The sequence below is a fragment of the Aulonocara sp. 'chitande type north' Nkhata Bay genome, linkage group LG13 (genome assembly GCF_057382095.1).
Source record: "Aulonocara sp. 'chitande type north' Nkhata Bay isolate Kocher_YH1m ecotype deep benthic linkage group LG13, A_spYH_male_GT1.1, whole genome shotgun sequence".
Classification (NCBI taxonomy): Eukaryota; Metazoa; Chordata; class Actinopteri; order Cichliformes; family Cichlidae; genus Aulonocara; species Aulonocara sp. 'chitande type north' Nkhata Bay.
This window is the reverse complement of record NC_141356.1, coordinates 17,428,845-17,456,347: the sequence shown is the minus strand read 5'-3', so window position 1 is coordinate 17,456,347 and position 27,503 is coordinate 17,428,845. Positions and strand designations below refer to the sequence as shown.

Genomic DNA, 27,503 nt, shown 5'->3' with positions numbered 1-27,503 from the left:
GGTGTTTCCCCATAGCCTTTGCCTCTCCCTGTTATCAGGCTGCATCAAATGAAAAGGGGAAGAGAATCCATTGGCCATGCGAGTGTTCAACCATGTGACATAAACATCACTAAAACACTGCAAATAGACTTCCAGAAGCCCTCAATCACAGACACACATGGAGAAAAACAGGAAACAACATGTTTGTGGGACACATACTTGTAGTTTCCCATCCACAATGATTTTTTTAGATTGTTTGTGAGCATAAACAGGAGTTGTGTATCATGTCTGTTCCCCATCTTTACAATTACACTGTTTCTTTATAAAACAAACCAAAAAAAAAAAAAAAAAAAAAAAACACAGCATAGTGGCAACCAGATTAAAAATCTTGTTTGTCCAAAATGTTGGCTACTAGAAATTTTGTGTAGCTCGAGTTCACTGAGGTTGGATATTAAATGAGCTTGATTACCCCAAACATCATCAGAATTTTTTTTATACTAATAGAAACAGTCCACCAGTAGAGGAGGGTATAATAAATTGATATGAAAATAATATTAATTTTAAAAAAATATGGAGTGACAAGGTGTAGACAATGTAACATAAATACAATTAGCTGCACCAGCTTTTGCTGTGTGTTCCATGAAAGGGCTGTGTGTCCTATGCAGAGGAAAAAAGATCTGTCAGTATTGTACTCCAAGCAATCCAAATAAAGGCCCTTCAAGAAATGACGGATTGATCGAATTGTTCATTTATTTACTTTTTTCTTTTAAAACTGCAGTGTGATTGAGTAGGGAGAGGGGACAGGAGGTCAAATTTGATGGAGAGACGGCGCTCACACACAGTGTGGAAAAGAAACAGAAAAAAAGAGAAAAAAAAGAGAAAAAAGTTCACATCCTTTTTTAAAAAAATCTATTAGAAACAACATAATATGCAGAACAATACAATAGCATTTACAATACTTAAATTCCCAGTTCTTGTGAGAGTCCAGCGTAATTTTACAACAGTATACAGTATATTTTCTTTCTCCACTTGCTTCCCATACTAGGGGTTGATATAGTTATACTTTTAATTTCATTACTCTTGCTTTCCCTCCTTCCAGGTTTCAATCCACTATATTATTTAAAGGGCACCTCTTTTGCTTTGTTAGTGTCTTATCAGATACAGACATTGGCTTCTCTTTGGTCCAATTCCATCGTCCCAAAGAGTGGAGTGCTCCTCACAGGAAGTCTCTTTTGTTTGCCAAAGAGTCAAGACTAAATCAACAGGTGCCACATTCACCAAGGGTACAGGCAAATAGCCCAGCATGTCTTGTGGGTCATGTACGTTTGCAATCACAATCACTTTAATGGAGGAATCCATGTTAACTGGGTGGGCAGCAGCAGGGTGGGCGAGGTCTGGTGCCCTCCAGAGAAGAAGCAGGAGTCTGTCAGGACAGGGGTTCATCTGACTGGAGTGAAGTTTGGTTTTCTGTGTATCACCTTTGCTAGATATATAGACGAGGATTGTTGGCAGTCATGGAAGTTCCCATGCTGCAGATACCAGCCAAATAAAATGTGTTGGATCTTGGAGGTGAACAGAGGGACTGCCATTTGTTGTCCCCATCAGGAAGTCCGGAAGTCCCCCTCCATAGCTCTATAGGCCTCTGTGAGACACAAGATCCCCTGGTTTGCCCTGCGCGTCTATGGAAAGAGAAGATGAAAATGGTTAATGGTTTTCCACTAAAAAATGTCTTCTGTATGAAGTTTTTTTTAAAAAACTCCACTTTATTAGGAAATGTTAGTCAGGTCATAAAAATATTAAGACTGGAGCGAGTTAGCATACTGCCTGCACCACATGGGCAGAAAATATTTAACTACAAAATACATGAAATTGACATTAACTGTTCATTTAATACAACACTGGATCACATAATACTTGCTCTCACGTTACACTTATAGTATGTGAACACTGAAACAGTATAGTATGTCGCAACTACTGCAAACTCAAAGTAGTGTTAATCTGGGTCAGAAAAAGACCAAACTGTGGCCTTCACTGACACTGTGTGGCTGTATGAGTGAGAGGGAGCGCATTGGAAGGTTTAGTGAGTTAATCCTACACCAGCAGTAATGCTTCTTTAACAGTAGGAGAGGGCTTAGAAACCAAACACACATGATCGACTTGAAGTGATACCAAGGCCTGTGCTTAGCATTTCCTGGATAATCTCTTTAACTGGACTCTGAGAAAACTTAAAATTACCTTTTGATTGTTCGCCAGTCAACATTTGATTAATGATGACTACATAAGACTATTTCAGGTCAGTACTAACATGGCATGCAGTTTAATCTTGCTTTAAAGTGTAATATGCCTGTAATATGTGTCACATATTAACCAAAACAACTTAAACTGGTGCAACCTGCTGCACACCATCAAACCTGCTCATACAATAGAAAAACTATGTAAAGAAAACCATCTTTACTGGCACCTCTCACTGCATTCCTCTCTTTAAAGCCAACAAAAGCAGTAATCTATCTTTGCAAGTGGAAAGTCACCATTGAGGATCTACGGCCATTGTAGTCAAAAACCAAAGGAGAGGTGAGGCTCGCAGTCGCCTGTCACCTGAGTATGCCCCGGGCCTGTCCACGTGTTCACCACACAAATGAGAGGACCACTACAGATGACACAAAGGAAGGCAGGGAACAGGACAAGGAGGTGCAGTGGGAGTAGGACAATAGAGAAGTGAACGCAAGGGCCCTCGATTGTTATTCCCCTCATACATCATTTTTCACCTGAAGAGAAAAGGCGCCACTTGCGTAAGGGAAGGGTGAGCTATTATGTTAGCTGTGTTAGATTCATTTACCTTGTTTTCAAGGGAGGGGGTGGTAGGAGTTATTCAGCCAGTGGCATCCAGCCTGTAACCTTTCTATTTTGAAACATAACCTGTGGCACTACCATAAATCAAACTATTATGGATGCGACTTTAAAAGCAGCACAGGCCAGTGTTAAGGAAATGATCTATGAAATTTCCCTAATATTAAATATCTACGATGCAGTTTTTGGAAAAGGGTAGTAGAAATCAGAAAGCATGCTGTATGTCTAATAACCACAGGACAACAATCCATTCATCTGTTGATTCTCGCCCTTAGTTTGTTTGGCTTTCTTACAGTTTCTCCCCCTGGTTAACAAGATTGTCCTCATTACTGCGGTAAATACATGTCAAGGGTCTAATAAATGGTATGCGTGCTTGAGAGAGAGCACACATTGCTAATAAGGTTTTTCAGTTAATAAGCCAATCAATACATTGAGCTGGAACCCTCATTTCTTAGCCTCTGAGAAGGATTCCAGAAGGGCCAAATCAACAGTGACACACATTCACATGGACAATACAAGGGGGCGCAAAATCCCCATTGGGACCTGTTTTTTTTCTCTTTTTTCCCCCCAGTGTTCGTTTATAGTAAAAGTTCATCCAGCAGAAAAATAAGTTTAGGGTGGGGTGGAGGGGGTGACAGTGGGAAGGTTTGTGGTAGTTGATGGGATGAGGGAAGGGATCTTGACCTCTGCGTAGAAGGTTAACAAATTTGTGCTTAATGATTGGAGCAATGAATCCTGGGACAAAGGGTCTCCAGCCAAGACTGGCAGCAAAGGGGTTACAGACAGCGTTCACTCAAGCATTCTGCCCGACATTTTGGGAAAAGCTCCAAGTGGGCAGGCCCAGAAAAATTCCATACGCTCTGTGCTATAATTAATTGTCATGAAACTAAAAATTACAGTTTTCCGGGGCTACCCCTGGCTAATTTTGTGGAAGAGAAAAAGCAAGGGGGAGGAAGAAGGGAAAGGGGGTAAGGGTCATCTGAGAGTCACTCTTGTCACTATCAAAGGCTCAGTTCACTTCTGCTTCAGTTGCTGGACTTCATCTCTGCTGACAGGTGTATTGTTTCGCAAGGGGATAGAAGCTCTGTAATCATCATTGGGTGGAAAGCATAATGCTCTTCACTAAGCAGGACTAATTGGCTTTAGTTTTAACTAATGTTGCAATGTGACTGCTAGGCACACCTTCTGTATCAACACTCAGCACTCCTCAGCACAATAACCGCTCAATTTAGCCCCGCGGAAACCAAATCTCAACTCTGCTAATGAAAATTGCTTATAAAATATAATGAACCTGTGCTCTCTTAATCAAATAAGATAACCGCGCCCCCCCCCATGTAATAACCTATTAATTTAATTGGTCATGAAAGAATATAACACATCACTTACATTTAATTGACCTAGAAAGGAAAATAGCAATATTTGACAGAGACAAGCTAGAAGCTAGTAATGGCTAGCTGATGAAGCTGTAAAGAAACGTTCCGTTTGTGAAGAAAAGTAGAAATATTTCTGTCACCATCCCTCTCCCATCTACTCTCTTCTTCCCTCCCTCATTCCTTCCTTCCTCCCTTTACCCCTCCCCTCTTTTCATTTACTCTTTTCTCTCTCGCCATCTCTTTATTCGCCCCTCCCTCTTTCTCCCTCTTTTTTTCCTTCCTCTGTCTACTCGTCTTCTATGTGCTTTGCCTGTCTCACGGAGGATTCCTCTGGTGGCCCAATTACGAGATTCAGCAGGCAAATTGAGGCTGTTTAAAGCAAGGTCTGCTGGGAAGGCTAGCAGCTGCTTGAAAGAGGCTGCTTGGACACAGCGAACCAGCCCTGATGTTTACACACTTGCACATAAACAGGCACACATGTCTCATTCTGAGGCATACTCTTTCTATTACAGTGTCTTCCAGCTTTTCAAACCTGGAATATGCCATTTGACGCAAGAATGTCTGCTATTGTTTCAGTTGTGGACATTTGTGACAGAAACAAGGGTGATATATTTTCACTATAGCACACACAAGCACACGCGTTGTGTGGAGGGTTAATGGTCTCTATTTTTGTAAACTGAATAAGTCAAATCCATTGGTCACACCTCTAGTGATGGCATATTTAATTTGGATCTAGTCAATTAGGCCCAGCTAAGCTCCATACCCTGCTGGCTACCTCCTCCATTTTTGCACTAGTTTGTGTCCCCTCCCTGTGCCAGGAGTAATCCTATTACCATACACACACATGCACATACATGCACACAGTTATAAACACCCACATTCAGCACATGTATGTATTTCACAATGTTTGTGTATAGTATCCATGTAGCCAGAAAGGCTGGCACACACAGGTATGCGCACATATGGCGTACAAACGGGCTAATTCGTACACATACACACATATAACAATGATGTTTACTACGATTGGACCCATAGCCACTTTATACACACTGTGCACTGTGACAACACCAAGCCTGTATACATCCAGAATTATGTGGGAGTCTGTTTGGCCCTGGGGCGAAAGAGAGAAGGAAGGAAAGAGAAGGAAGGAAAGAGAAGGGGGATTGGGGGGGAGGGGGGTGAGAGAAAGAGAAAGAAAGAGAGAGAGAGGGCAAGAGAATTAGAGAGAAAGAGAGAAACAGAGAAAAAGGTGTTGTGTGAAAGAGATGGAGGAGCAAAATTGACAGTGAGAAAAACCACAAAGAGGGAGTGAAACAGAGCAAGCATTAGAAAGACAGAGGGAATGGAAGGGTTGGGTTGGGGGTGGGGGTGGCACGGGGGGTGTGGGGGGGGGGCTCCTCTAGCTGGTTAGTGTGTGTATTAATGTGGCTCATGCATCAACAGCAACCCGGCAGATTTATGACACTTAAGGGGCGCTCACTTCTCGCTCTCTTTCTCTCTCCCTCTCCTTGCACCACAACTGCTTACATTTTTGCCAATCAGTCTGTTGCCATAGCAACGTCGTACCTGCCCCCCAATTTCCCCCACCCTATCGCACCACCAACTCCCTGTCCCAACCCAACCCCGCCTTCCTTCCTCCTCATCACCCCTCTCTCCTCCTCTCTGCCCCATGTTTAATAAAAAAAAATGTGGACAAAACAGTTCATATAGAATAGAATTTTTTGTAATCAGTGAATATTGCATGACAGCTTTTCACCTGCCTTCCTTTCTCTCATTCTTTTTTTCCCCCCCTTAAACCTTCTTCTCTTATCTCCCCTGCCTGACATTAAAAAAAAAAGGTCTTGTAGGTTTTGGATATGTGAGAAAGTGAAGCAGCTACACGCACATGCACAGGCATTACATACACAAAGAGTTACAAGGTTGTGATCAAAGGCTCTTATCACCAGACCAAGGGGTGGGAGAGTTAGACAGGGAGTAACAGAGAAAAATCAGCCTGGGAAGAAAAGGAGTCTGTTTGTAACAAAAACCCATTTGCTTAAAAAAAAAAAAAGCCTAAATATATCAGTTTGGAAAATAGCCATTTTCCAAACAGTGACCTTTGACATCTCACAGACACTCCCATTGTACTTATATTTTTGTAATTATCTTGTGGGAGAATATTTCTACAAGATGAACATCTTACTGTAAATTGCACCCTCCATACTTCCTCGTGGTGAACTGTATTTTAATAATATACTCCAAGTCCAAAAAAGTCTTGGGCAAGAAAGCCTGTGTGTTTGTGTGTGTGTGACAAAGTGAGCATATTACTTACATCCCCCTGTGTGTTGTGATTGGTCGCACTGGAGTAGGGCTACATGTAGTGCCACTGACCTTCCATGCCCATGTTCATGCCCATTCCACCCATTGGTCCTAAGAAACAGAGATAAGTTGTTAATTTTTTATTTATTTAATCCAAGTGTAACTAGGAAATGGTTTGCAGACACCGAGCGAAATAATATGATGGTTTAACTGTGACAGACAACATGCTGGATCTGCCGTGGTGAGGTGTGTGAAGGTGATGGGGAGGAGTGAGGGGTGGTTAAGTAGCCTGGCAGTTTATCCAAACCTGCTGACTTTGAGTGGAGGGTGCGATAGGGTTAGGGACTTGGGAGAATCCCAGAAAACAGGGGATAGAGGAGGAGGAGAGGAGCTTAAGGACAAACTCTGGGATTAAACCTGATGGCGTGAGGGAGAGGGACTGTGTGAGAAGGAGTAGGAGTGAGGAAGGAGATGGTTGTGTAATGTGATTGACCACACCTGTTCTGGTGTATTCGGGGAGGGCTAGATAACAGTGTGTTTGTGTATGTAGTGCGTGTATCCTCATTCTGGTGTAGGAGCATTGCACAGCATAAACTTAAAATACTAAACAGCAAACAGAGACAAAAAAAGTCAAGAATGACGCTGGTAACATAAGAATCGAGAAGACAAAGGCAAGAAGATGAGCTGAGAAAGGAAAGATGGGAAGAGCAAGAGAGGAAAGAAAGGGACAGACACGCTGCGCAAGCCTTACCAGGTGGTCTGATTCCCATGTGCTGCTGGCCGTCCATGACGAAACCCCCCATCGGCTGGCCATCTGGATTGTAGGGAGCTCCTTGACTTACTGTGGATGGAAGAGAAGACAGGGAGGAAGGGAACAGAGTGGTCAATTAGTGCTTTTAATTAAGGCTCAGTGGCCGAGGCGGGATCATCTGTTGACTGGTGCACGCACGGGAAGCCGCTGTTGTCTTTCAACGTCATTCTACTCCATGTCTCTGCAACTGAGTCTCCACTGTAAGCCCCTGGTAGACTTTAATACGTCTAAATGTTCTAAAAGGGATTGGACTGGGTGTTTAGCGCACATATGCAAGGACTGTTGTTTCAAGACTAGATTTAGACCATCTGGAAGAGTTGAGGAGCTGCTTTTATAGACTGACTAATTATGAACCAGTGTAACATATTAGCATGACTCAACTGGGCTAGTGCAAATAAAAATTACTCTTAAATTTTAGGCCATAACATACGGTTGTTTCGTCTTTTTACCGCGCTTTGCTCTCTGGGGATCGTCTAAAGGTTTGTTTTTGTGCATTTGATGTTTACATTCATAACATGGGAATAACTTTAATTTCTAGTATGTTATGTTATATATTTATGGAAAATTCAGACTGATATATTTGGCGTGTTTGGAAACTGGTATCTTCACTGGAATTTTAGAAGTCAAAGTTTTGAGCTCAAACCAATGGCTAAGTTTTAAGGGGTAGAACATTTGTGGTTAGGAACTGTGGAATCCAGAAAAGACATAAAAATACTGCCGGTGATTTTTAATACTAAAGTACTGAACAGTTTAGACTCAAAGGTCTCAAACTAATTGTATGCTTCTCTAAGTAATTTTGACACTTAACACTGCAATGTTTGCAGCGCATTGTTACTGTGCACATACATTTAAAGAACGAAAAAGCGCTCTAATCAGTTTTCCTTTGGAACAATAGAAAGTCATTCTTGCTGAATAATGCCCAAACATTGCCTCTGCCTAGGGAGGAATGACAAGTGAAACCTGATAGGGTTCCTACTTTTTGCTCACTTCTATTGTCCCAGTTTCATAGAAATCCACTTACCTTCGATTTAGCCTGTTAGGGGGTCAGTCAAGCAAAAGCAAGACCTCGGCCCCGCTGAATGTCTTTGAACTTTACTGCGCCCCTACTGCCACCCTGACCTTTGACCCCTATTACAGGTAATAAAGTTTACGGCAGCCCAAACCAAGCCATGCACCAGAGGAACCGCTCACTCACTCCCCTCGCTGCCTGGACCAGCCACAAATAGGGTAGAGGGAGGGTGTTGAGAGGAGCGAGAGGGGTGTGTGTGCGTGGGTAAAAACAGGTCTGGAGCCAAAAAGCCAAACAACGGTCACCCAAAAAAAGAAAGGGGTGTAGTTGTCTCTCGGTTTGAGCCAGGGACGAAGGGCCGAGTGTTTTTTTCCCCTTCCTCAACTCCTTCGGCTCACTGGAAAAAAACAAAAAGTTGGCGGTGGGATGGGTGGGGGGGACTGGTTAAGAGCAAGGCTTACCAAGAACACAGCTAGTTTTGTTTGGACGATAAAAGGAAAAATAAATCCACTCATCATTAACTTGCTTTCAGCCAAATTATATTTTATAATTAACAAATAGCTTTCACTCCAAATGCCATGTCATAGTTGATTAATGATTGCTGTTAATGTTGTAACATTTTGGTTTTGATTTTAGTGCTCAGTCACAACAGTGAGGGGGGGGGGGGAGCCCCTGGATCTTTTGGACATTCCAGGGTCGGGGCATCAGTCCTGTATTTACCAGATGAGGGGCCTCCGGGTGCATGGAGTGTGGATGGTTTTTGCCTGCGCGACTTGAATACAGTAACTATAGAAGACTTGCCTGCACGGTTTGACTGGTCGATCATGGGCTGCACTATTCTCCTCCTCGCATTAATGAACCTGAAGTAGATGAAGAGTAGGGAGGAAAAGGGCAATAAAGGAAGAAGGGACAAAGACAGAAACAAAGTTAGTGTATTTTTCAAGACAAGATCAGGCAAAAATGCTGACTAATACCTAGAAATCATGGCACACAGCACAAAAACAAACATATTGCCAAATCAGCCTCTCTTTCTTAGCTAACCATAATAATGATATGGAGTAATTACTCTCCCATAAGCATCTCTGATCCCTGGTAAAGCCCCACTAGAGGCACAGCGAAAGTCACATCTTAACAACCTTAATAATCAAGGCAGCTGTCTTTGAAAATGCAGAACTCTACAACTTGTACAAACTTGCACAGCCTTGGCATATACGCAGACATCAGCCTGAACACTGGGGTCTTTGTGGGGCGAGGCTTGGCCACGATTTTTTTCCCTGCCTCTGAAACATTTTAACCCATCTTGCCTTGTTGGAGATGTTCCACCTCACAACGAGCTGAGATTGCTGACTGTTTAACACACTTGGCTTCGCGTGTAGCAGTGTGGGAAGTATTGCTGACAGAAACATGTCATGTTGCCACCAGTGAGAAGCACTGTTTTGGGTGATACTGTGTTAAGACAGGTGACCATTTGTTACTCTGTGACAGCAGGAGGTGTGTGTGTGTGTGTGTGTGTGTGTGTGTGTGTGTGTGTGTGTGTAGTCTTAGACTAAAATCTTTTATACTTCATTACATCCTACAAAAGCAAGTAGGCCATTTATTGTGTACACACAAGCACTGTTACTTACTCACACACTCTTAATCCCGCTCTCACTCCTAACATTTATTCACATACATTCGCACCCACACACACACTTATAGGTGGCGCTCCGGCCTTGGTCATCTTAAACTCTTGTGAAATGAACCTTTGACCCTCGGTGACCCAAAGGACAGAGGACTCTTGGGGCTTCTGACTTGATTTATGTGTTCCTGCTGTTACCCCACTGGACTCTTCCATTTCATCTCTGAAAGGGGAGCATTCACTGAACTTTAAGGAAACAATAGTCCTGCTACACTTCTAAAGCTGGAACACAGTGCAGTTAAGAGCTTTGGGAAGGGACAGCAGGGGAACAGAAGCAAAACGACACTAGGATGCTGCGTCTGTTAATTAGTGAATGGAAGCCTCTCGCCTTATATGTATCCTGCATTATCTTGTAAGGACAGCGCTGTAGGGAAATAAACAAACAGAAGGTGGCAAAGGCAGATACCAAGAGAAAAATGAAATGATTAACAGCCTAATTGCTCCATTATATTTTGCAAGCTGCTTTAGAAAAACTGTTCGCTTTGGCAGGGATGCAGGCAGAGCTTCCTGTGAAGTGAAATTTTTTTTACATTGGGAAAAAAAAAGTTGCAGTGATTCTGTCAACCTTTGAACTTGAAGCTTTGGGGCATTTTTTCTGTATTTGTTACAATAAAGTATACAACCTTGGAATTTCAAGGGGTAGAAAGAAATAGAAGGAGGTAGGGAGGAATGCAAGAATGCACTGACATGGCAGAGAACCATCAAATGAGGGAACGTCTGGAGTTTTATCACCACCACCACCCCCCCTCTCTCTTCCTCCCCCACTGCCCTGTTTTGTTGGGGGAGATATGAGAGGAGGAGCAAGGGAGAGGGCGAGGAGGGTTGAGGAGGCCTGAGCATTCCTTTAACTTTGCTCTCCTCTCCTCTGCTCTCCAAACCCTTTACAAGGTTAACTGGAGGCCAGTGCAAGCTCACTGTTGATCTCTCCCTCCTCTTGTCATCCATAGCTGTCTTATTGTCACCATTTTTATTCTTTGACTCTTTTCTGTCTCTTTGTTTTCCTTTTCCAACATGGCTTCTACCTCTTTTAAACATACACTGATGCAACAAAGGAGGATTTTTCAGCAATAGGTGTACACTTCTTAGAAAGTCAGGTATTCATTCCTTGCGCAATAGGGCTTAAGGCATATGTGGACTTCAAACTTGATGTGAAATATGGCAAAAAGAATTTATTTACTCTAAGGATTAAACAGGCAATGTATTAATGAAATAATAATCCTACTCCTACTGCTGCTACTAGACCTACAGGTGATGTTATTATTGTGACTCCTAAAAAAACAACAGTGTCCATGCCTCTCTTTCTTGTATCTGTTTCCTTCTCCAGCTTGCTCCCTTCTTATCACTCCTTCCCTGTATGGTGGAAACTGGCAGCCCACCTCACAGCAACAAATCTACAGTCTAACCCACCAAATCCCCTCCTCCTTTCAAAAACTCTTGCCGGTTTCCTGTCCCTGTCGTCCCTATATCTGAGGCCAGATGCACCATGGGGGCTGGAACAAAGGATAAAATGCTTCTCATAATAGCAGCCAGGGGAACGGAGCGATGGAGAGCGGGAGAATGGAAGGGAAGGAGGAGTGAGAGAATCAGAAAAAAAAAAAGCAAGGGGATCTGGTCTGCAAACCAGACACTCTTGCTGTGACCGTTAATAAGCAGACAGAGAGAAAGACTGGGGGGGTGGTTGGTGGGGTTAGGGTGAGGGAGATGGAGAGAAAGGAGGGAAAGGAAGATGGATGAAATAAGAGAGAGAGACACAACTCGGAGAGAGATGGAATGATGGAGAGAGAGAAAAGAAAAAGAGAAACAGAGAAGAGAAAAAATGGAGCGGGGCTTCACCTTTTCACGACCCCTGGGTGCTATAGGGCCTGTGTGTTATGGCCTGTTCATTCCCCTGGCTCCCATCACAACACAATGAGCTGCACTATTCAGCTCCACTCAGTACAACAATAGCTGGGCTATTTTGGCGTGACACACCACTGGTGGTACGCCTAAAGTTGGGCAAAGGAAAGAACACGACTTGAAATAAAATTTGTTGGAATCCAACATGAACACCGTCAGGATGTGAGCTGGATTCACACCAAGAGCACACATGTTTGACATATGCATGCACCCATGACACAGTGGATCAAGACGCATGTCGGCCACGTGTTATGCCAGAGTTGAAGGCACTAAAGTCATTTAAGGAGACAGAGTTTTATTGGTTTTTTTTTTGTTTCTTTCTTTTTTGTCGGATCCATTTCTCCTTCTGAGATTGCTCATGTCTGGATTAATCCTCCTACCCCTCTCCCTTCTCCTCTAGAAAGAGTGGAACTGATTGCGACGGCGTCTGCCAAGCCCTTGCTAATGTCCTATTCTCATTACGTGCGACACACACACACATACACAGACATACTGAGCCGAGTCAGCTGCACACAGGTGTACACGAAGCACACGTGAAATGCCCAATTAAAAGCAAGAAATTGTCTTTTTCATCAGCTGCCTTTGTTGCGTGACCAATTAGGGGATAATTTAATAACGAGCAGTGGAAAGATGCAGATTGGATATACAAAAGGTTACTCCACAAGCTCATTGATTTAAATTCATGTGGAGTTCTCAATATCTGTGGCACACATACTCACACATGCATATCTCCTGAGCCAACTACCGATATTATATTAGTAATATGAGACGCACAGAAACACACAAATACGCACATACAGCGCACACATCCACCCCGCGTTCTCAACACTCACTTACATACTATTACATTAGTAATCTGAGAGAATTTTGCACACGCGGCCTGCACACATCTCATATTTTTACACCGCTGGATATTTCAGCATCACATACATTCATCAGGATCCAGCGGTGTATTTCTGCGCACGCCGACAGAGGTTTACATGCATATTCAAATCTGACAGCCACTTAAAATAACTCTGCAACCACACATTCCTCTTAGCTGCCAATCAATGTGATTTAGACGCAGTAAAAGAAAGCAAGCTTTGACGGGTAGAATCATGTAGCTTATCATCAGGCTGTCACTGCATGGATACCATTGATTGTCTCCTGCTCCACCACAATTAACGCATGGCCCATATATCCTTCAGATACACACTGATGGTGTGCCCGCGCGCTCTTTCTCTCTCTCATTCACCCATGTAATGTAAAAAAATAATCTCTCTTTTTTAACTCTTTATTTGTTTACTCAAAACTTGCTGTTTTTAAAAAAGTGACTTTAACACATTACTCTTGCTTAATATTATCCAAAATAATAATTGCACATTTTCACACACATAAATTCAGTAACAGTTATCCCAGCCTAAGCCAAGCCACACATTTATTTCTGCAGAACTTTATTATCCCGTCCTATGTCCCAGAACATCACCATCTTCTTAAGTAATTAGTTATTTTATTATACAGCTCACATATTCTCTTATGCACAGCCGGGGGTGGCAGGGCATTCCCGTGCTTGTACCTGCACTGTATGTGTGTATGTGTGTGAGTATACTGCATGTGGGTGTGAAATGGAATTGCAGTTATGAGTTTTTCCTTTTGTTCTCCTCGGTTGATGACTTAACTCATAAATCACCTCCTTCTCATTTCCCCATACTCTATCTCCATCCCGCCTTCTCTTTCTCTCCTCCTCTGTGTCGTTTTCGGGTCAGATGCTTGGATTAGATGCTTCAGATTAGTTTAAATAAACTATCGGAGCTGCTTGCAAAATGCCTAGTTGCAACACAAACAGTTACAGCATGGGAACAGTTTTAAACAAGACTAATTCAAATATGACTCAGCTTTATTTGTTGTGTTTACATGACTTTTTTATGGACTAATGCCCCTAAATAAGCACAGACGGTACTTAATGAAGGGTGAATTTCATTAATCCCCAGAGTAGTGGCACAGGTTAAGTTTGGGTAAATATTAAAGTTCATTGAGAAAAATTGTCTTATTAAAAATTTGCAGAAAAAAAAAGGTAAAAAAACCCAAAACTATTTAATAATTACAATTATATTATTTTTGTACTTGTGATGCCTTAAAATAATGTTTCCTTGTAGGAATAGAGACATATTCACAAAGCAGTGATGCATTTAGGATCATCATGTTGTTTTCTCTCTTATCCCATCAGTCTTGCAGTCATCTCAGCTGCATCTGAGACCACTTGCAGGGAACCAGGACTGGTGCAGTTTATCTTGGGAAGTATGGTTTTGAGCTAAGCTCTAGACTGTGCCAAAAGGAAAAAAGGCTACTGCAACTATCTATGTGTAAGCCTTATATTGTGCAAAATGACTGGATTTGTCTTAATTGTCTACGCAGCTTTCAGCAAGTACAAACACTCACATGAGTACAAACAGTTAATGCATAGCAATACTTGCCCTGCATGTGCCCACTTGCCAGTTCAAAGCACCGTTGTCTTATTTGCACCATTTTTCCTAATGCTGCTCAGACAGATCAACCAGCAAAATATACCTATGACAACCTGCAGCCAGATGATGACATGTGTATTTCATTTAAATGTCCAAACTGAAGAGGAAAACAACAGAGGCACATCACTGCTGGCGAGCAGAAATGTTAATGCAGACCCTTCAGAAAACACAGTCAAAGCACCTCCGTGTGGTGGCATGAACTACTAACAAGATGAGAGACCCACAAACAAAAATGCACAGGTGTCCAAACTGAATAATGCTGCTAAGACAATGTGAGCCAAGCAGAGGGGCAAAACTCTGGGATGCTGTCACTCAGTATGCTACATGTGCAGCAAGCATTTTGTCACTGATTATTCAAATATCCATAGGTCACTATTAGGCTACTCTATTTCTTTAAGTTAAGCTAAAACAGCATGCGTCTGGTATTGTAGTGGATTGTGCATCATTCAGAGAACTCTGAAAAGCTAAAACATTGCAACCACCTAACTACAGCAGTTTGCAAACAAATAGCTAATATTAGCTTTCTAATGTTCCTTACATTTGGAAAGCAAAAGGTGTTTTTTGAGTTTCGAGACCTGCGTTGCTTGTTGTGGGGGCCAATGTTTTCTTCTTTAGAGACAGTGTAATGATTATATTACACTGTCTCTAAAGGCCCTACGCACTGGGTCTGTAGAGAAGATGTGTTAACCTTGGGGTTAGCTGTGACACTACGATGAACATGGAGATATAAAAACAATATAGAAAACAGCCTACAAGTAGGGTTGAAGTAAGGTCATGCAGGAGTAATGTGATCAGATTGTTTGTCTGTAGCTTTCTTGTTATTAATTATGAAGCCTGTATTTCAATTTAGCTTAACATAAGTATTTACCAGGAGCCAGTCTCCAAATGCATGCACAGCTATTTACAGACACACCCACTGAAAAACATACACATTAAGTAAATGCAGGTCTGCAAATATAGCCCCTAATAACACGAGGTGGATTAGCAGGATCCAGCGCCACATATGGAGGAAAACTTAAGAAAACAGTGTGAAATTTAAAAGGAGCTTTAGACTGAGAACAACCACGGGGTCACTTAATCCCCATTACGGCACACACATAAAATACAAGCATGTAAGGATACACGCACACATACACACACTCCCTGTTGCTCTCCTCCCCAAGAGCCCAGTGTCCATTAAGAGAGCCATGAATCTAGCACTAAAGCTGGTTTTACAGAGTGGAGCAACAGGACGGGTAACCATTCACACACAAACTGGAGAGGAGCGCTGTGTGTGTTTAGTGTGTTATGTGTGTGTGTGTCCATGACAACCAGGTGCCTCTCAGACGTATATGGAGGAAATGTTGGCCACTTGAAAAACATACATGAACTCACTGGCTCTGACTTTGCTGGCTTTGCAATTCCTGTCGACTTCTATATAGGACTTGCCAAAAAGCAAAATCTAAACAGAGGGTGGGAGAAACAGGATAAAGAAAAAAAGTGCTCACAATACCAGAAGACAAAAAAACAAGACAAAGACAGAGAAAAGAAATTAAAAGGGAGTCTGCAGCTGTCACACGTGACCCCAGTCCCTCTCTTTATCTCTGTTCCTGCTTCCCTTCACACACATTCAGACAGTCTTGGACTCAGTGAGCCAGTCATCCATCAATGCCAAAGAGAGGGTATGGCTTGAAGCCTGGCTTTACCCAGAAACAACATGGCTGTCCTGCACACTGCCCACTCCGCAAACACCAGTGGACAGAGCATGTGTCCTTTAGCCTTTGGGCTTAGATCGAAATGTGTGTGTGTGTGTGTGTGTGTGTGTGTGTGTGTGTGTGTGTGTGTGTGTGTGTGTGTGTGTGTGTGTGTGTGTCTCTGCGTGTTGCTCTTTGTGAATGTGCAACTCTCTGTTAGCAGCACTCCACTTTTCTGTGTTTATGAAGGTTTCATGGGCAAGGTTGCATATGTATTTGCTTTAAAAAAAAAACAAATACAGTGTGTGTTTTTCTTCCCCGTGTACACAAACACACAAAAATCTCAGTCAGAGAGAGATGACCACCGTGTCACACAGAGACAGTATTGCTGACAGGGCTTGCAGTGGGGACTGTTGCAAACACACAGTGGTTGACCTAAATCCCCCCATACTGCCCGTGTCATATCCTGTCTCTGCGCGTGTCACTTCCACCCGCTGGCTCACAGCGGCTATCGCTATGGGGATCCCTCTGAGTGCCCAGAAACTAGCAGAAGCAGCAGACATCTACAGTCAGCAAATACAAAAGAAGGAGTGAAAGTAAAGAAAAGGAGCAATATTTTGACATGACAGCTTCTAATGCATTTTAAAAATTTACATATTGACATTTCAATTTACCTTTTTAATGTCAGCTTACCTACTTTAGTAAATGCATATACAATTTCAGGATTTAATTTAAAAAAAAATCCAGTTGCTAGAACATTTTACCACTACTGTAATAATCATTAAACACGGGTGTCCGATCCAGTTCATCTCACCAACACTGGCTGGCAACTGCCACGTGTGTCAGTGCCGGCAGAAACATTCTCATTTTATGCTTTGTCAACAAATCCCCTACATGGAACCGTCACATATTTTAATTGCATAAAATCACTGTCAGTCCTCTGTCTGTTAATTGTGGGAGAAGCTGTCCTATTTTCCTCGATATTTAACTTTGGCACGCAGCACTTGATCGCCGTCCTGCTGGTTCACTTCACAGTAGTGTTTGATCAACATGAGAAAACATTAGCGTGAGAACAACAACAACTGACTAATGGTGGCGAGTACGACAGCGACCATGTGTGCTTCAACACAGATCCCGGGCATTCACATTGCGCCGCCTTTCATGTTTTGGACTACCCCCTCCTCTACAACAAAAGGAGGTTTAAAAAGCAAGAGAGAGGAGTGGGGATAAAAAGAGGAAGAGAGTAAAAAAAAGAAAGGGAGAGGGGCGAATGAAGGGAAATGCAGGTTTGGCCTAGGGCAGCGTGCTGTGATGTAAGAGAAATAGAGAAAGTGAGGGGAAGAAAGAGGGCAGTAGGGGTGAGGAGAAATGGTGTTATTTGTAGTCAGTCATTGCACATGGACACCTATTTGAGTGTGCAGACACACACACGCGCGTGTGTCTGCACACACTTTTGTTGACATAATACAGTAAAGACAGGGTTGTGTCTGCACAGGCTAAAGTTTCCTGTATGGAACTATTGTTAGCAACAGACTTCAAACCAAGGGAAGAAAATATTGTTCTTGAAATTATTTTCACATTTTTCCTCAGTGTTGAAAACTTAGGCTGAGGTCACATCTAGTGAAAAGTGTGCAAGTGCGTGTGTGTCTTTTGGGGGGGGGGGGGTTCCTGTAATGTCAAGGAGTTTCAGGCTGAAGCAACTTGACACAGCTGCAGTGTACGAAACGAGCTTCGGGGCATAGACTGAAACTTGGCCTGCTAATTCCAAAACACACAAACACACACCTCAGAAGACTTTCTGTGAACAAGTTCTAGCATCTCTCTCTTTAGCCTGTCAGCTTGCAGAACACTGAAACATGTTGTCATCTGCTCTCATTATTTCAACTGTTTAACACAGTTTATTATTCTTGCAATAGGTGGATCTTTTTTAGTAATCAACTCTTCCAGATATTAAAACATTTCCTTCAAAGTGAGTCCTTTCGTGTGTGTTTGTGTATGTATTTGTGTATTTGATGACAACGTTTGCCAGATGCATTAATGACATTTTTAACTACTTTAAGTAGTGACAAAACAGACTGGACACACAATATGAATGCCATATTGAGCAGGAAATATGCATGGCAAATAGAGGAGGTAAGATTTAAACCTAGATTTTCCTTCATATGCTTCAGAGGCCTTCACACCACCTAACCTGACATTCTTGTTCTTCCAATAACGTTTTTTGTGGTCTAACCACATCTCAGTTCCAGAGCAACATTACTGTAACTCGAAAACAAACCAAAAACAAAATTAGAGCTTCAACCTAAGTTGAATTAACCAATTTATTAGGTAAAAATTATAAACAGCAAGTGCTTCTTGTCATTCTTCTTTGCATGTTTTTCCTCTCACCTTGCTCCACTTATCTGTCCTCCCTTACTTGCTCCCCTTCCCTTCTTTCACCTCTTCCTCTATGTTCCCCCTGCCTGTGCTTTCAGAAACCCGATAAGCAGCATATGTATGTGCCATGCCCCCCTTTCCTAAGTAGCCCGAACGTCCGTCCACTCTGCCCTTTTAAATACTACCTCTCTTTCTCATTCTCTCTCCCTCACTCTCACTCTGTGCATGCTTTTAAGACGTTCGTAAAAGGAGGTCTTATTGACAAAACAATTGCTCGGCGGGGCTTAAACACTGCCTTTAAAGGGGTATTATTAAATTGCAGGCAGGAAGGGGAGGGGCAGCCAACAAGGGAAACCTGATGACCTCGCCATCGATTTTTACATCACTGGAGCGTTAGGAGAACTTAGCACAGAGATACTGACTGTATCCAGAGAAACAGAGAGTAGAGAGATTGAGAGAGAGAGAAAAAAAAAGACATTTTATATGTTACGCATGGAGCTTTTAGCTCCTGGCTCAGTCCAGAATGATGTAATTGTTCGAGCAGGTAAAAGGTTGTATTGTGAAAGAACATGTCCATACTATGGTTGCCGACAGATATAAACACGGGTCTATCGGCAGATCTAAATCGAATTATTCCTCGACTTCTTTCTTTACCAATCAACTGATACAGCTATTTTTATATCGCATGCTGAGGAGAGGTCAGTTATGAATTCGTCTCCTTGAGACATGAGAATTCTTTCCCCCTATTGCTCCATCCCAGGATTGCTTTTGTTTTGTTGACATGCCTCTGAAAAACATAACCAAACAGTTTGGACAGTGTAATCCAGCTCTCACTTAGTGGAACATATGCGCTTGTGTTCCTAAAGTACATGCACTCGAAGGAACAAAAGAACTTCTCCTTTTGGAGATCCTTTTGAATTTTTTTTCAGTATCATAATTGCAATGCAAATAAAAGCCTGCAAGATTTGTTTGATTTTGCACACAGATTGTATCTTTTCTGTCACACTGTTTGCTTTTGTCATGCAACACCAGGCCTGTGAGGTGGCAGCAGTTTGTGTGTCAGTTTTACAGCTCAGTGAAATAAGATGAGATAAAAAGCAAAAACTTTTTGTAGCCCAAAATTATTAGAAGACTAAAATAATACAGGAACAAAAAACAGATTAAATTTACTTTGTTTTTTTAAACAACACAACATAATGCATACTATAAACTACTAAAAACTATAAAAAAAAATACTTTCTTTGTGGTTGATTTATTCTTTAGAATTTACAGTACAGGTTTGTTAATGAACTTTTAACGTCATAAGCATTCACATGGGTGAGTACTCTTTGTGACATACTATACTGCTCTATAAAGTCTATGGGAGACTTTGCACTTATGTTTTAATGTACATCATTCTGTTACTCGTTTATGCCAGAGGGCGTGAGAAATTTCCGTTTGCTATAGAATATTCTTAAATTCTCTGTATATGATTCTGCTTTGTAAATGTGAACATGTATTGCCACACACACACACGCACACTTTTGCCATTCAAATTGAGATTCCCTGGTGCAGCGTATTTCTGCCAATAATTCATGAGTGATCTGCGCCCCTTGCCGGCCTTTAGCATTTTTATTTAATCTGCTGAGCCCTACCGCGTGCTCACTCATCAATAATGCACACCAACATGTGTGTTAACACATCTATGGTGCGGGAGACAGAGGGAGAGTATATGGTTATATTGCAGTGTGCGATTATGCAATATATGTGAGGTAACACACATTGTACAGTACAATAAAGAGATTGTATGTGTCTATGTTGATGCAGGGGAAGAAAGGAAGAGTGTGTGTTCTTAATGTTCTGACAAGAGTTTTTCTTTGTCAGTTGTTAAGTCATCCCCTGTTGGGACAATAAGCACGGATCATGGATGACCCCGGTACATCCTGAGCTGTTTAACATGAATTCATTGCCCATGGCCTGCATGTGACTGTGAAACACACTCCCACTAGGTGTTTTATACTTTCGGAAGTCTTCTTTTGCACCCATTTTGCAAGCGAACACACGAGATGTGAAGCGCGTTTGTGTACTCATTTGTATATATGTCTGTGAGTACGGTTTTCCAAAGCACTGACAAACAGAATCACATCTAGGAAAATTGACTTCACTAAATCAGTAGGTCAGGAGGTAACATCACTGGGGGTTGCTATGGAGACACCCAATGACGGGGCTTCCCAACCAGCACAACAACATGACTGTGAAATGGCAGTTCCCCTAACGTAACCCCTCGCTCTCTATTACTCTGTCATTGTCTTTCTTTCGTTTGTTTCTATCATCTTTTTCCCCCTCTTCCATTTCTGCTTATCCTCCTTTTCTCTTCTCTCTTTTTTTGGTCAGTTTCTTTGTCTTTATCTCTTTGTCACTCCATGTTTTCACTTTATTGTTTTCCTTGATCGCCCTTCCATGCCACACTGTACTGCTCGCTTGCTCAAACAACCGAACCATGCATGGAAATATGCCTGTGGACAAGCGTGTACACACATACACACGCACGTATACAACAAAATGTGAGGGGGCAGCGGGATCCCAGCATGGAGGGTTTAACAGCTAATACCCCTTAGATTAACCACCCCCGGTCCCTCTCTTTTAAACACACACACAGACACACACATCTTCTACAAACCAAGATTAACCTCCTACGATTTACACAGTGTGTGTTGGTATTGCACAAATACACATGCATACACACCTTCGGGGTGTGTTGCTATTCCCCTACCAATAAATATAACAAACAGATTGAGAACACACAGTCAGTATTAAGTGACCAAGCTACTGTTCATGTGACTGTCTGTGACTCACACACAGACACAGGTGTGTGTGCAGACAGAGTTTGGCTTTATCTCAGCTGTAAGGATTGATCCCCATGGATTTCAGAGGGGTCACGTGATCTGATAACCTCTAGGATTCCCCCTGGTCCGGAGACCTTTTTTCACCAGTATGTGTGTGTATTGTTTTTGGCCTGGTATAAAATGAATTCTCCAAAGACTGATACATCATACCCTAATCTAACGTCTGTCTGTCTCTGAGGTCTCAGATTAAACAATGGCTGGGAATAATGTTAACATCATTAGGCCACTGGTAATGGGGAGTTATCATGTCTCATCTCCTTTTCTTCCCTTCTCCCTTTCTCCTTCTCTTCATCTATTTTTCACTGTCTGCCTCTTCAACTCTCACTCCTCCTCTTTGCTTTTTCTGCAGTCTCCACTTTCATGCTCCTACCAAGCAAACTCACTGATACTTTCAAGGATTATTTTAAGGGCTGCTTAGATCAAAAACCCTCTGCAAGGGCCCTGCCTTGGTTACCCAGACTTGAGCCCCTTTAATTAGACATGGCTAATAACACTAAGCATGTGCTGATAGCCATCTCTCTGATAAGACTAGCCGCAAAAGGACACAGGGCCTCCTTTTACCTTTTACAGTATTACCTAAGGTTAAAATGGATACTTAGCAACCTTATTTTATGGCTCAGTCCATGCCCAATTAACAGGCCAGTTGGCACTTACAGAGCAGTAATTTGCAGAGGCTAGTTAGCAATCAGCCTGTCCGCTAATATGCTAGGCTCCTTGCTAACAAGGACATCTTCAAATGCCTTGTTAAAAAATAAGTACTAAATAATAACAATAATATATGGTCATTTTGTTCTCTGACTGACTTTCGTTCACTTTGTACTCTGACTGCAGGCTTTTGGTTCCCAGAGTTTGCAAAAGTAATTGGATGCAGTTCCTTTGGCTATCACGCTGTTCTCCCATAGAATCAGCTCCCAGTTTAAATTCAGAAGACAGGCCTTAAAATTTTCCCTTTTTAATCACAGGGCTGGAGCAGGTGACCCTGCCCATGCCTTAGTATGCTGATGCGGGTTTGGGCTGCTGGGGACTTCCCATCTTCTCCACTCCCTTATTTTCACTCTTGATGCATTTATATGCCACTATTGGATCATTAACCTTTATCTACTCTCTTCCATAGTTTGTGCTTTATCTTTGTCTCTTTGGACTCTTTTCCCCCTTTTCTTTTACTCCTCACCTTCATGTTAAAAGAGAGTTTGTCTGGTCTCTGGTATTTTCTGTCTAATATTGTTGGATCCATACCTTAGTATATAAAGCACCTTAAGGTGACCATTGTTGGGATTTGGAGCTACACAGATACATTTGTATTGGACTGAACTGAGTTGTTAAGACAAAGGTAACTAAGCTTCTTAGAGGATTTTTTTTAATCCAAATCAGAATATACAGTGTTTCCTGTTCATATTTTACTTTTCAAATAATATGCAGTACTACAGACTTCAGGATAATTTGCAAAAGAAAAAAAGAGGAAAATTCAGGATAACAGAGTGTATAAACTGAATAAATGTATGTTTTAAAAATTTACAAAGAGCAGATGAATGTTAAATGATGTTCTCCAAGTGTTTAAAACAAATGCTAATCACAGTTAAAGGTAAGCCTACAAAAAGCCGCAAACCCCAAAATAAGACAACCAAAGTAAAACCCTATAATTAGTCTCAGAGCAGTAATCATTCTTTTATAAGTTGTGCATCTTGGATGATTTTATTGGATGTTTTCAGATAGTAGTTTGATTCTTAATTAACATGGATTCTCATGTTTGGGCCGAGTTAGGCTGTTGGTTTGGAAAATCACTCCAGGCCATATCTCTTTAGATGGATTGATCTAGGTGAGGATGATTCAGTAAATGGTGTGTGCGTGTGCGTGATGAAAATAGAGGTGGAGTGGAGGCATTAATTCTAATCATCAAGAACTGGGATAGCCTGGGGGGTCAAACTCCTGAAATCGACTGCATGTAAACTCTGAAATGACTTACCAGTTGTTCACTTGTAGGATCGTGAGTCCTGTGTCCTGCGCCAGCTGTTTCTTCTGTTCTTCCGATGGGTAGGGATGCTGCAGGAGACAGAGACACTTTGAGAAAAGGCTGACCACAAATTGTTTAATGAAGCTTCTTGTGTTTTTAAAAGGGCTTTGATGTGTCTTTTAGCAGGGAAAGAGATGTTGCAGGGCACAGGTTGCACATACACAGTCGCACATACAAAACCATGCGCTGTAATGAGACCTAGAAAATGAGATGTGTGCTCATGCTCATTGGTGCATAGGTGTCAGTATGTGCCTGTGTGTATGTCTATGTATACTGTAAGTACATCTGAGTGTGTGCACATTAATGTGCCACCCCCTCCGATCATTAATGGAATATGAAATCTTGTAATTAATGGCAGCCAAAAAGGCAAGCCAATTAGAAAGTTAAGTGAAGTGGAGAACCAGCTCTAGTAATTAGGCAGCCTCTTACACAAATATATTCGCGTCAATGGCCCCCCTTTCACCCCGCTGCATATGTAATCAGAGAGTGGGGAATATGTAACATTAAGCCGATGGAATAGAGACAAGAGGATGTAAAACTCGCGTCTTTATTGCTGCTGGTTTCTTTTATCCTTATTACAGTGTGTACAATAACATGACTCTGTTAAGTTTGTCTTTTTGTTGCAATTATTTCTATGGCTTAACTGCACAATATGATCCCTATCCCCAAAATTAAAGAATGCCACCAAAACATATCATTCAATGCTGTGTCGAGTCTTATATCGGGTGGAGGGCGAAGAAGTTATACGCATACACCCAATAAACTTTCATTTTTCGTAACTCTTAATATGTTTTAATCAAACTGCATCACCTTGATTTTAGAAGACATCCCTTTTTCACTCATTTGTGCAACAATAATATTAACAGGTAAAAGATAAAAGATCCTTCCTCCTTATTCGAGGATCCAAATTGGAATCTGAATGATTTTTTATTCATCTGAAGACTAACGAATGCATCATGGACACGAAAAGCCCGAAGTGACTTCTAAAGTCAATGTTTAAATATAAACCAGTGACTGTGACCCCTCCTATCAAGAAGCCAGCTGAGAACAGTTAAATTTGAGCCACCTGTTTAAATATATAGAATGAATAAATGGGATAAATGCGAACTTGGGGAGTGTGTTGATTTATATTGGAGTAGGGGGTATCACAGTTGCACGGAGCCTTGTTCATGGAGTACAATGTGCTGTTCATGACTCAGACAAGACATGGACTGTGCAGTACGGCATAGGCAGGCCGTAACAGAGGAGAAGAGGAGGGAGGGGAAAGGGAGCGATGGAGAGAATAGATTGTTGAAAGGCTAGCACAAACTGGAGGACTATCTATAATCCAAAAGCTGTGTATACATTTACAGAAGGGATACATCAAAAACTAAACAGCATAAGGATAATCTGGCTTAATGATCCAGTCAGCACTATTTTAGAGCACTGCTTTTCAATGATTAAGTAGTAGTATTTAACAATGACTGTCTAAAAACTTAGAAAATCTTATGCTACTGACTTTAAAGAACAAATTCAAATATTTTTAGGTTAATTTGCTCTCTTAAAAATAGGCCGAGTCGAGCTTAGAGTTACTCGCAGCGCTAACATGTGCTTCGATAAAAATCCCAAGTTATTGTGTTCAAAAACAGGCACCACACATATGGCTGCTGTATGATATTTGCAGTACATCTATCAAGGGTATGTCTCCTTGTTAGTCAATCAGATGTGCAAAATTAGTGCGGCGCCAGCTTTTTCATTTTTTCATTAAAGCTTTTTCAGTGCATAATGAACAGGATTGTGTTTAATGCTGGAACCACCCAGCACAGCGAGGGGAGACAGATTTTTTCCCAGTCTTCCCTTGTCCATGTGATTGGTTGCAGGGAATGGGAACACAAGGAGGCTAATTTCATGCACAAAGTTATAATTGCTTGTCGCCTCTGGCCAAATTTGTGTCCAGTTCTTTTTTTTACAACCATTTTTGTTCGCCTGTACGTGTGTGTGTTAGTGTGCATATATGCATGTGAACTGCCCATACATATGCACACACATATACACACAGTGCTGTTTCAGTGTGCGTGCAAGTTGACTTCAAATTTTTGCCCAATCAGATAAAAACCAAAGGAAAATAACTGCAGAAAATCTGAGGCAGCACTTGCCTTCCTCTGTGGGTGAAAGTGAGAAAACATTATTCTTACGGCTTGTGTCATCCGATGCCCTGATGCATTGCTTTATATATCATATCTACACATACACTTCTGACATTTTAATCTCAGCTAATCATGTGAAAAACATGTCTCTCTTTGCAACAAAAAAGATGATTGAACATGAAAAGATCAATGTGTCTATTCTGCTTGTCACAGATCTGTGGAGTGTCTGCCTCGTGATATCAGGGGGATGCAGCCATGCCAGAGGCCACAATACAGCACAAATACACCCTGTTTCAATGTTTCCCTTCCTTCTAGCTTACCAGCACAGATACGCACTTACACAGACAGATGCATAAATAAAATACACAAACAGACAGTGTGTGTGACTATCTCGGTCTCAGCCTACAGTACTGGAAGAAAAATGTTCTTACAGCATTTCATTTGACACAAATCCTGCTAGTGGTAGAATGTAATAAGTACATTTACTTAAGAATAAACATAAGTATAAGGTTGAGGTTCTTTTAATTTTTATACAATAATTAAATTAAATATATAAAGAAATGGTTAAAAGAAATCAGTCAGAAATAACGTAATTTATTCATTTATTCAGTGTCAATTAAAAAAAAAGAAAAAAAAAAAAGAGTATTTTTATTGTTTACAGTTAAACGCATATTATGCTGATAACACAACTTCCAGGACAATCACTAGAACTTCAGTATGTGAGCACTGAGACTTCTACTTTACATAAGCAAACTCCTTTACAAGTTTTCACATACAAAAAAGTCCTCACTTAATTTAAGAGTTTAGAGGAAGAGATAGCCATGAAGCCAGAACATTAAAACTGTTTTTCTCCTCCTTTTTTCCCTAAACCTCCAAATTAGCTCCTATCTGTCAAAACACTGTGATTTAGTTTCTTGCTGAGCAACAAGTCGGCCAGTTTTAATATTGTCTGTGAGCGATTCTGGTGTCTTAACGGCCTTTGGCTCAGGTTCAGCGGGTTGAGAGAGAGAGAGAAAGAGAGAGAGAGGCCTTTAGTGAGAAAAGCAATAACATGTTCTTTAAAAGAGCAGATGGAAAGTTTCTGCGCATCCTTCCCTCCCTTCCCTCTTTCCTCCGCCTATCTTAATGATATGTCTTCTCCAAATATACAGCTCCTTTCATGAGAATTTCCACCCTGCTCTCCACTGGGCTCTGAGCATGTGGGTGCCAGGAGGGGTGTGCGTTTTTGCTTCCTTCTCTTCTTCATGTCTTATCAATCTGAGTATGTAAGAGTATGGGTGTACATTTCCGTTGTACATTTTGTTTGTCCGATAGAGTCAAAGATTTTACTTTGCTTTGCCCTGCAAGTTAATATGTGCACAGAATTGAATATGTTTCCTTGTTCTTATTTGAGCCACTGAGCTTGCATGGTTTACAAGTAAGTTTAGCTGTGCATGGTCTGAATATGGTGTGTGTATGTATCTTTGCGTGCAGATCTGTGTGTGGGGGTGAGTAACAGAGCATCAGTAACATCCCCTCCCTGTCTGACCGTCTTCCTCTCTGACCTCCTCAGACAAGAACAAGAGCGGGTTAGATAGAAGAAAGAAAGAGGAAGAGGGAAGGGGGAGGCAGGAGAGGAGACATGGAAATGGATATCTGGAGCCCCAGGGTTTAAAAAAGAGATAAGAGCATGAATATTCTGTAGGCCCCCTTTTTACTCCCCCGTTCCAACCATAACCCAAGAGAAAACTATTCTAGGCATGACGGTAGAAAAAAAAAGTGAACTGCTACAGTTAACAATTAAACATACAACAAAATAGGAATTATATTACTTTTTCCAGATTTGTAAAAATATATTAAATAATTTTTAAAAAAACACTTGAAATAAAGTATCATCAGTTTGAGCTGGTAATAAGGCTCTGAACACATACCACTGAAGTAAAATTTTAATTTCGTGAGGACTCGAATAGAAAAACTCCACGGATCTAAAAGTGACTTAAAGTAGCCATAATAAATTACTTAAGATATTATGAAAGGGATGAAAAGTTGTTCTGTTAA

General features: G+C 41.5%; 1 protein-coding gene across 2 annotated transcripts in view; it reads right to left on the bottom strand.

The window, feature by feature from the left end:
- Positions 1-727: 727 nt before the first annotated feature.
- Positions 728-27,503, bottom strand: part of meis1b (Meis homeobox 1 b) — a 77,691-nt gene continuing 50,915 nt past the window's right edge. Inside the window, exons 9-13 of one of the 2 annotated variants that reach the window (XM_086258916.1) lie at positions 23,293-23,369; positions 9,119-9,177; positions 7,249-7,338; positions 6,511-6,608; positions 728-1,658 (exon numbers count right to left, since the gene is read on the bottom strand). In XM_086258916.1, coding sequence (XP_086115042.1) covers positions 6,550-6,608; positions 7,249-7,338; positions 9,119-9,177; positions 23,293-23,369 — 285 coding nt within the window. In that variant the 3' untranslated portion in view covers positions 728-1,658; positions 6,511-6,549. Of the gene's footprint in view, positions 1,659-6,510; positions 6,609-7,248; positions 9,178-23,292; positions 23,370-27,503 lie in introns of those variants that run through there. The other variant, XR_015124408.1, reaches the window with a different exon arrangement.